Here is a 10,943-nt window from a genome sequence, read left to right on the forward strand (position 1 = left end):
AACAGAATGTTCACTCAGAGTCCAGAATGCATAAAATAGGGTTTTACGACCTTTTAACTAAGTGTATTCAACTAGGACTTGTTGTGTCTTTAGTAAACCCTCTAGCACTGTGCATAATGATAGTCATGTTTCGTTATAGCAGGGATTCGAAGTATTGGATGACTCAAACGGAAGTATGAGGTAAGCAAACACTTATCATTGCTTTCCTTATAAACGTGCGATATGTCAACTGACTGAGCACGTGTATGATATGATCATACATACTTTTGTATGACTTGGTAACTGTCTTAATAATTAGTTGATAAGATGCATCGTATGACATGGTACATCGGTACGTGTGGTATAATGGCCATGAACTTGCTATATATACTTGATTCTATGGTCAAATGTGTGTAGATGTGTTATATGGGCATTTTATCCAATGATTGTTTCGTGACCGGCGCAACTACGATTGGCGGATCACTATAGGACGTACAATATTAGTAGCTTGGGCCATCTGATGTTGGACTCAGTCGGGCTGCTAATATATGAATTGTAGCGTACAATGGTCGAGGCACTGGTATCGTATTACAGGTCCTTCGGGACAGCGCCAACCCTGCTAAAAATGAATAATATCTCGTGTAGACCATACATTATAAATATGACCTATTAAAACATTAGATTTCTGCATTAAAACTCTTAGGTCATTGCCGTTGGAATTACACCTCTTTATTTCATATAAAACGATACTTTTGCGGTATATTAATAAAGACAACACCTTTTTTAAATTCTTATCAAACTGAACGTTTATTTATGCTTATTAATAATTGACTCATTTCATACCCAACTGTGAGGTTTACTTACTAAGTCTTTAAACTTAGGCGGTTATTGCATCTTGTAGGAAACCTCTTTCTAGGAAGAGGATAATTGTAGTGACTCAAATAATTAACTAAGCTTAGGTAGCTTAGTTAGAAGGTTAATTTGGGCTTTAGGTCACTAAAAACAGTTGGGAGAGCATTTTGAAAATTTCAAATTTTTTGACCGGACGTAGGCATGGGGGACTACGCGGACGTACGCTTGCAGATAGTACACATACATACGCATGGGGGATCACGTAGACATACGCCTGCAAATAGTACATAGACGTACTTGTGGGAGACCAGCCGAATGTACGCTGGCTTTTGGTTGACCACTAGTTAATGCCTATACATACGATGTAGCCTTTGGTCTGCTAGGTAAATAGTACGTTGACATACGCCCCTATAGTATCGTACGTATGCTGTTTTTCAGAATAGCCCTACAGTGCTCACAACTTGTCCCACCTATAAATACCCCACCCCTACACACTTATTTACTCTCTATTTTCACCCCTGAGCCCTCTAGAACCCATTTGTGAGTGTTTTGTGAGTGTGGTGAGTTATTGAAGAAGAAGAGGTGATTCTTGGAAGTTTTGTTTAAAGGAAGTAACATTTTACGCTTAAGCTTTCTCTTTAGTTGTTATATTGCTTTTCTAGACTAGTTTAGTTGTTAGTTTGAGCTTCTAGCTAGATTGTGCATTTAATCTAGATTGTGCTTCTAAACCCTAGTTGGTCATTAGTGGCTGGAGCCACCCTATTTTTGGCCAAAGGGATGGCTCCAGCAACCCCTTTCTTGTTGTTGATGTTGTTGTTGTTATTGTTGTTATTATTATTATTTTTTTTTTGTTTTTTTTTTAATTGTTTTACTTTTTTTGTATATTAATTGTTTTTTTCATTTTTAATTATTTTTAAAATTTTTAATACTATTAATTGCCACGTGTCAGCTTTTTATTAGGCTGACATGAACTTCCGTCAATTTTTTGGATGAGAGTGCTAACTTCGTTTTAATCAATAATTACGGTACTATTTACAATACGAATTAAAACTAAGATGGTTAAAAAAAAAAAAAAAATTCTAAATCACATGGAGCAAAAAGTATTTAACCCTTTGTTTTAAGTATTTAAGAACGTATTTTTGTTGTTTAACAAGGCACGGATTTTATTCGCGGATTTTATGTCAAAGGGAAAATTCTTTTCTAAGAAAATATATTTATCTTGATAAAAAAAAAAAGAGAAAATATATTTATTTACAATAAAAGTAAACAATAATTACGTTAAATTATTTATTAGATTTTGAAAATTAGAAAAGTAAACAAAATATATTTACAATCTGTAAAAAAACTTTCAAAAGGATTTATATTATTTTTCTTTTTTACTTGGGCGATTAATTTGTAAAAAGAAAAACCAAAACCTAATCCCACTGGGAAAAGGAAAATACATCCAATTCCGAGGCGGTGAGGAAAAGAATTCCGAATCAAGCAAAAGATCTTCCATCTTTCCACTATAAATCTACCTCCACAACATATCTCGTAGTCTCACACGATTCCGTCTCTCTCCGTTTCAGCGTTAATTTGACCTACGAGTACTTCTCGACTATAGCAACAATGGCGGACAACGGCAACGGCAACGGCAACGGCAACGGCAACGGCGTGACAACGGTAAAGCTGAGGGCCTCCGACGGCGAGATCTTCGAGGTGGAGGAGGCCGTGGCCATGGAGCTAGAGACCGTCAAGAACTTCTTCGGCGACGACGGTGTCACGCATGACACCGTCATTCCCCTCCTGAACGTGACGTCGCTCCCGCTCGCCAAGGTTATCCAGTACTGCCGGCGCGCCGTCGAGTTCAGGGCCAAGTTGGCGGGCGCCGGAGACGACGAGGAAGCCCAAAAAAAGGCGGAGAAGGAGTGGAAGGAGTTCGAATCCGAGTTCGTGAGCGAGGAGAGCAACGAATCGGTCAAGGAATTGATTCTTGCGGCGAATTATCTGAACATCAAGAATATGCTGTCTTTCCTCAACGAGGAAGTGGCCGATCGGATCAAGAACAAGAGCGTGGAGTACGTGCGCAAGTTCTTCGGGATCCGTAACGACTTCCCGCCGGAAGAGGAGGAGCGGCTCCGCCAGGAAAACGCCTGGGCCTTCATGGGCGTCGACGCCGATTAAATGCGTCTCTATTTCTGTTTTGAGGCAAAGAAAACAGGAAAATTAGGGATTTATTAGGTTAGGGAGTTTTAAATTTTGTCGCCCCAATGCGTTGATTCAATTAAATCGATGACATAATTTTTGGGAAATTTTAAATTTTGATGCTTGTTGAATGTTGGATTGTTATTTTTGATTCGTGGGATTTGAATCTGCTTTCTAAAATCACGCATCAGAAATACGCCAGATTGTGAATGAGTAGTGTTTCTGCATATTTTGTCCCACGCCGGAAGTTTATGATCCTCGAAGCGTGTAGGCTAACTTGTTAATCACAAAGCTTTTGTGCCGGTTTTGATTTATGGAAAATATAGGGTAAATAAAGAAATTAAGAAAGAAACGTGGTGCTTTTGCTTCTTATCTATTAACAACTAAAATTCTGCATGTTGTTTATGTGGGTCTTTTTTATTCGAACATCAAATTGGCAAAAAGCTAATCACAGCAAAGTTAGAAGCAAAATGGCTCTCCTCTGTCCTCCAAAAAAAATTCATTCCCTTCTTTGAGTATCTCATTGTCAAAAGGAGGAGGACTGTTAGTAAAATTGACTAATTATCTAGGTGGTTAACTGGTAGTAGTAAAATTGACTAACCACCTAGGCGGTTAACCGGTAGTTAGTTGTTACTAACTTTAATAACTGCTAACCGTTTTTTAAAAGGAAAAAAAAAATCAAAACTTTTTTGTTTTTTTTTGAATCAAAACTTATTCGTTTCAATGGTAAGACGATAATAGCATACTACATACGACATCGTTGGAGGAATATCCTCCAACTCATTTAAAAAATAGTGTCAAGTGTATATAAACATTTAAAACGTTAGTCTAAGTTAGTAAACGGCTATTAATGACCTTAAGAATTTAATTTGTGTTTTAAATATTTATAAACTCCTAACACTACTTTAAATGAGTTTGATGATATTTCCTTCAGACTGGTTTGAAAAAAATTTATGTTATATATATATATATATATAGGTGGTTAGCGGTTATAGTAACTGCCCGCCTTTTCACCCCTACATTTCCCTCTATTCTCCTCTTTCTCCTTCTTTCACCCTTGTCAGCCATTGTCTTTGGTGATTAATTATCTCCATTCACTAGTTCCATTGGCTTCTCCCCAACGCATATTGTTTGTTTCCGCCTCATCATGTTGCTCTCATCCTCAAATTTGCCCTCTTCTTGAAGTTTTTGGCTCTTATTTGTCAATTTCAGGAAGCTCCACCAATAGACACGCCACCCCACCATGATCCTTGGTCTCTTCGCTTTCAACGGCTGTGTCGTCCAGTCAACATAAATTGGCATGTGTGTTACATGTGCTCGCGAGTAAATCTTACTTGTTGGTGCATGTCTCACACACATTGGTACGTGGGCATCCTTATGCCGCACGTGACACCTTCCACCACCTCCTGTCGTTGCCTTCGGTGTCCTGTGGTGGTCTCTGCCTCTTGGCACTCAATGCCGGCGAGTGGCTTACATGTGCCGGCCATCCACCGCGTCCATGTTACCTTCTTCCGCCCTACCATCCGTCGGTGTCACTGTTCAGTAATTTTATTTATTGTCTTTTTATTTTTCTTGTATTTTTCTATTCTCCGTATTTTTTCTTTTTTGGTTCGTCTAGTGTGCTTGCTTTTATTTCTTTTTTTGACATAGTTTTCACTCTCTACTGACCACATATGGTTATGCTGCTTTTATTGGCGGCACAGTTACTTATTTTGATAGGCCATATCATTTATTTGACATATTCTCAATTGTTTTTAGAAAGACTTTGTCACATTTGTTTTTTATTTTATTGTAACTTCCCCTTTTCTCTTCTCCTCATTGAATAGAAAAAAAATATATATATCGGCAAAAAGCTGAATAATTTAAATAAAATGAACCCACAATTTGTAAGAATATTTTTATATGGGACTCTAATTAGAAGTTGAAGAAACGAAGAGATTAGGTACTGTGCAGCTCACAGGGTGTACCAAATACTTGCTAGAGAAAACTTGGGCTTTAGTAAAACTTGTGTTGGCCACAGGAGGTACCACATTGTAATTGACTTTTTACAATTAATAAAAACAATTGAAAATTGTATTCAAGCCCATCCCTTATTAGTTATTACAAACTAATCTCTGACCTAGAAAGTTTTATTTTTTGATTTTTTTTTCCTTGAGAGGTGAATTAAGTTGTAATTTTGATTCTTAGTTGACGCAGTTTCCAAAGATGATAAAAAGCACCGTGAAATTTTTTGAATACTTCAAAATAACTTCGAAAAACTAGTGCCTGTTTGCTAAAGTGTATAAAGTATTCCTTTCAAAATCAATCCCCAATATTATTACATTTTACATTACATTAATTAATTTTTATTATTATTTAAATAAAAAAATATTACAAAACAAAATTTTTTACTTTTTCATATAAAACATTTCTCACATTAATCAAATCTATTGCAGTAAAACCCCACCTCCTTTCCTAACTTCCTTTGGCAAACAAGCCCCACGTGTGATAAGATTCAACTTGATGGAACACTAGGTGAAGAAGACTTCTCCAACGAGTAGTCAACATGCAAGTCAGTATGCCAAGAAGTCCTATGCATATGTGAGAATTCTCCATTGCGGAAATTCGAACCCACACCCTAGTGCATACCTAACCATTTTGGAGATTTTCTTGAACCATTGAACCACCACCCTTGGTGTAGTGATCTTCCTTTTATATATTGCTTTCTTAGTCAATTTAGCTTACAATGTCTAGTTAAAGTAGTGCTCTTTTTACAAGTGGTGTTAGTATTTCTTTTACGTGTGATGTAGTAGTTAGGGACTAATATAAATAAAGGACAAGATGTAGTAGTTAGGGACTGATATAAATAAAGGACAAAGTGTAAACAATGATTCATTAAGAAAATATTTAAGCAAAAGCTTGTTTGTAGTTTATCTTCAGCCCTAATTAAAGTATTGTGGTTTCTCCTACCTAAAAGAAGCTATTATTTCTAGCATATTTCTATTCATTGTTATAATGTTGTAAGTTTCCATCACAGCTGGTTTGCATTGGTTGATTTTTTATTTACATTTTTATTTTTGTTTTAACTAATTTGCATTGGCTGAATATGGAAAAATCGCAATTTTTTACTTGCAAATTTTTACTTAGAAAACACTTCATTAAATACTTGCAAATTGCAATTTCTTAAAAACGTAATCATTATTTAGTGTTAAAAATATTATATCACATCAATCAATTTCTCTCTTTCTTTCTCCAAAAAATCATTGCTAAACAGACTCACATAATTTAGATGGGCATCGCATGCCGCTGCTCTCTGTGCTGCTCGTCAATACCTCATCGAACCTCCATGTTAGTAGAATAAAATCTTCGCCTATATATTTTTCTCGGTGTTTTATTTTAGGAAAAAATGTAAAATTAGTCATTATGGTTTACCTAATTTACAATTAGCTCCAGGTGGTATCAAAATAAACTTAAAGGTCCTTGAGGTATGCCAAAAAAATAATTTAGTCCCTACAGTTAAATTTCGTCCACGAATTTAACAAATTCCGTTAGTGTGACACTGATTTAAATAGGACAAGTATCATAATTTTATTGACTCTAATGTTTCACGCTATCATAATTTGTTAAGTCAATCAATGAAATTTGATTGTAAGGACTAAATTATTTGTTTTACATACCTCAAGGACCTTTGAGTTCATTTTGATACAAGGAGTTAATTACAAATCAGGTAAACCACATGGATTGGTTTTGTACTTTTCCCTTTATTTTATTTAGATTAGTTTTTATTTTCATATAAGAGTTATTGATGAGTCAGCCCTAGTTTATATTTTAATAAGAGCTGCTGACTCAGCCCTAACTCTCTTATATAATATATAATGAATCCTCTATTTAAAATGAGTTAGACTATGAATAAAATTATGAAAATAATTAATCTCAAACCTTGTGTTTAAAAGGTTTAGGTTCACTTCGAATTTAAGGTCTAATTTCCCTTAGAATCTAATTTATCCCTTTGTGAACTTAGTTTCGTAACAACTTGATATCAGAGACAACAATGGCTTCACTATCTTCCAATTTGGATAAAAGGCTTGATTGTTTAGAGGCAAAATTGGCAAAATTGAATTCTGCAATGAATGGTGAGATTCAAGAGTTATTTGCTACCCTTCTCTCCAAGATGGACAAGCTAATTGCTTCTTAATCTCAACTGCCCTCAAAGCCACAAACAATATTATACCCACACCGGATCCGGATCCCTTGGAATTCCTAGTGAAATTCTAGTTTCTGAAATTTCAGATTCAGGCCATTCATTTTCATCCAAGAGCCATCATCTTGCCACGTGTCCCACTACTAATAAAATAATAAAATAATATTTAAAATTTTAATGATATTAATAATCATCATTATTTTATTATTTTATTAGTAGTGGCAAACGTGGCAAGATAATGGCTATTGGAAGAAAATAAATGGTTTGAATCTGAAATTTTAGAAACTGAAATTCTCCTAGGAATTCCAAGGGATCCGGATCCTACCCACACCAATCTCCACCAAAAACCTAACCAACCAATGATACGTACACCTAATTCCAATCACTCTCAAAGTTTAAAAATGTACAATGCCAATATTTAATGTCACTACAAAAAAAATGGTGTTTTTTGACGTGACAAATAGTAATACACTTTTTGCCACATTAATAATTATTGACGTGGCTACAGTGACACATTAATAAAAAATTTATTGACGTGGCGCATTTCCACGCGTCAATAATTATTGACGTGTCAAAATGACACGTCAATAAATAGTGACGTGTCATTTTGACACGTCAAGAATTATTAATTAATAATATTAATTATTTGTACCTATATTAAGTATCAAAATTTAATTAATATATGTCGTCATATATTAAGAGATATATTCAAACCCATTAAAATTTTATAAAACTAGTTAATGCTCGTGTCTCTTATATGCAATGCTTTCACTATATATGGTTATTATATGTGCTTTGCATTCTTTAATTTATGGTTATTAATTAATATTAGGAAAAAAAAAATATGGCTATTAATTAATAATAAAAATTATTCAATGCTTTCACTATATATGGTTATTATATATATGTGCTTTATATTCTTTAATTTATGGTTATTAATTAATTAATAGTAGGTAACAAAATACATATGGTTATTAATTAAAGTGATATAGTATTAATACATATCACGTTTTCAATATTGTAGGAATATTAATACATATATGTATTATCTTAGTTTTAAGTATATAGTATTTTTTTAAAAAATAAGTGATCATATAATTTTTTTTCTCTTATTATTTTCAATATATTTTCTTGATGTGTCACATTTTGACTATTGACGTGCCATTATTTCACACGCCAAAAATTATTTAATTAATAATATTAATTATTTGTATCTATATTAAGTAATAAAATTTAATTATTTGGTTAACAAAATTAGATAACAATATTAATTGGTACCTATATTAAGCAACAAAATTTAATTGGTATATGTATAATTGGTATATGTCGTCATATATTAAGAGATATATTCAAACCCATTAAAATTTTATAAAACTAGTTAATGCTCTTGTCTCTTATATGCAATGCTTTCACTATATATGGTTATTATATGTGCTTTACATTCTTTAATTTATGGTTATTAATTAATATTAGGTAACAAAATATATGGACCAGGAGCTGGGACACCCTCGCCAGGGAGCTATGAAGGTCTTCGTCTTCATCTCTACCCCTTTCCTCATCCTTCTTCTAAATCCAAGAGTATCCTCCGAAGCTCTATCAGATGGCGAGCCAGAACATGCTAGCTTCCCACCTAGAGGTTGGAACTCCTACGATTCCTTTTGCTGGACCATTTCTGAAAAAGAATTCTTGCAAAGTGCTGTAATCGTATCTAACCGTTTACGCCCTCATGGGTATGAGTATGTTGTGGTGGATTAGCTTTGGTATAGGAGAAAGGTCGAAGGTGCTTACCCGGATTCTCTTGGATTTGATGTAATTGACGAATGGGGGAGGATGATTCCTGACCCGGATAGGTGGCCTTCGTCCAAAGGCGGGAAAGGGTTCACTGAAGTAGCTAAGAAAGTTCATAGCATGGGTTTGAAGTTTGGGATTCATGTTATGAGAGGAATAAGTACACAGGCAGTGAACGCAAACACCCCTATCTTGGACACAATCTCGGGAGGTGCTTATGAAGAGTCTGGCCGAAAGTGGAGCGCAAAAGATATCGGGATTAAGGAAAGGGCATGTGCATGGATGCAACATGGTTTCATGAGTGTTGATACCAAGTTGGGAGCAGGAAGAGCCTTCTTGAGGTCACTTTATGAACAGTATGCTGAGTGGGGAGTTGATTTTGTGAAACATGACTGTGTGTTTGGTGATGACTTGGATATAAATGAAATAAGCTTTGTGTCAGAAGTTCTGAAGCAACTTGACCGTCCCATATTGTATTCTCTGTCTCCTGGAACCAGCGTGACGCCAGCAATGGCCGAGGATGTGAGTGGACTAGTCAACATGTACCGGATAACTGGGGATGATTGGGATTCCTGGGGAGATGTCATAGCCCATTTCGATGTTACAAGGGACTTTTCTACCGCTAGTATGATAGGAGCTATGGGCTTGCTGGGGAAGTCATGGCCTGACTTGGATATGCTACCACTAGGATGGCTTACTGATCCAGGTTCGAATGAAGGTCCTCACAGAAGATCTAACCTTAACCCAGACGAGCAAAGAACACAGATGACTCTATGGTCTATGGCCAAGTCTCCTCTCATGTTTGGAGGAGATGTCAGAAAGCTTGATGAGACCACATACAATCTCATAACAAATCCTACCCTGTTGGAGATAAACTCTTTTAGCTCAAACAACATGGAGTTTCCTTATATTACTAGTATGATGGATTCTAAGAGTAGAGACGACATTCTTGCCTGGCTATCAACAAGATCTCTAACAAGTGTAGAAATATCTGATCCACACGTTTTGGGCCTCACAAGCTGCATGAATTCAAAAGCAATTGGTTGGTCTATTAATCAAGCTTCGGACCAAGACCCCGAAAAAATTTGCTGGAAAGAAAAATTAGGAAGCAAACACCAAGCACCACTTTGTCTATACAAGAGAGGGTCTCTTTTGCCATTAGATGAAAGGATGACTTACAAGCAGCAATATCAAGGGAAACTCCATTTAACAGCAACTGACAGAATGGACTCTTGTTTGAGTGCTTCTTCAAATCAGAAGCTTACTTCAAAAGAGTTCAAGAGAGGCGCTCTTTTACCTTGCAGATGGGATACGAACCAGATGTGGGAGTTGAACTTCAATGGAACCCTGGTAAATAGCTATTCCGGTCTATGTGCAACAGTGAATGATGTTGAAGCTAAAGTCAGTTCTGGTGGAACTCGTTCTTGGATTGCAACTGGAAGAAGAGGTGAAATATATATCGCTTTTTTCAATCTGAGCCCGGCGAAGACAGTGATATCTGCAAAGATATCGGACCTGGCTAAGGTACTTCCTAGCAAAAACTTGAAAGGAACTTCCTGTAAGTGCAAGGAAGTATGGAGTGGAAAAGAGATAGCAGTTACAGACCAGACTATATCGATGGCAGTAGAAATCCATGGCTCTGCACTGTTTGTACTGAACTGTTATTAGGGCAGGATCAACTGAAACAAATATATAGTCGTCGTCGTCATGTGCCATGCCAAATGTAATGAGGTATTCATGTCTATGACGAAATGCAATGATAGTTCTCAATCACCCCACCGAAGAAAAAAAAAAAAAAAGAAGAAGAAAGAAGTAACAAAACATATATGTCTATTAATTAATAATAAAAATTATGCAATGCTTTCACTATATATGGTTATTATATATATGTGCTTTATATTCTTTAATTTATGGCTATTAATTAATAGAAGGTAACAAAATATATATGGTTATTAATTAA

At 35.5% G+C, this 10,943-nt stretch overlaps 1 protein-coding gene and 1 pseudogene across 1 annotated transcript; both read left to right on the top strand.

The window, feature by feature from the left end:
- The first annotated feature begins 2,439 nt into the window (after positions 1-2,439).
- On the top strand, positions 2,440-2,994 carry LOC132174020 (SKP1-like protein 1A). The gene has a single exon (XM_059585734.1). The coding sequence runs from the start codon at positions 2,440-2,442 to the stop codon at positions 2,992-2,994; it is 555 nt and encodes a 184-aa protein (XP_059441717.1).
- A 5,704-nt stretch (positions 2,995-8,698) lies between these two features.
- Positions 8,699-10,651, top strand: LOC132175203 (alpha-galactosidase 1-like; annotated as a pseudogene).
- The last annotated feature ends 292 nt before the right edge of the window (positions 10,652-10,943 follow it).

Source organism: Corylus avellana, chromosome ca3 (genome assembly GCF_901000735.1).
Source record: "Corylus avellana chromosome ca3, CavTom2PMs-1.0".
Classification (NCBI taxonomy): Eukaryota; Viridiplantae; Streptophyta; class Magnoliopsida; order Fagales; family Betulaceae; genus Corylus; species Corylus avellana.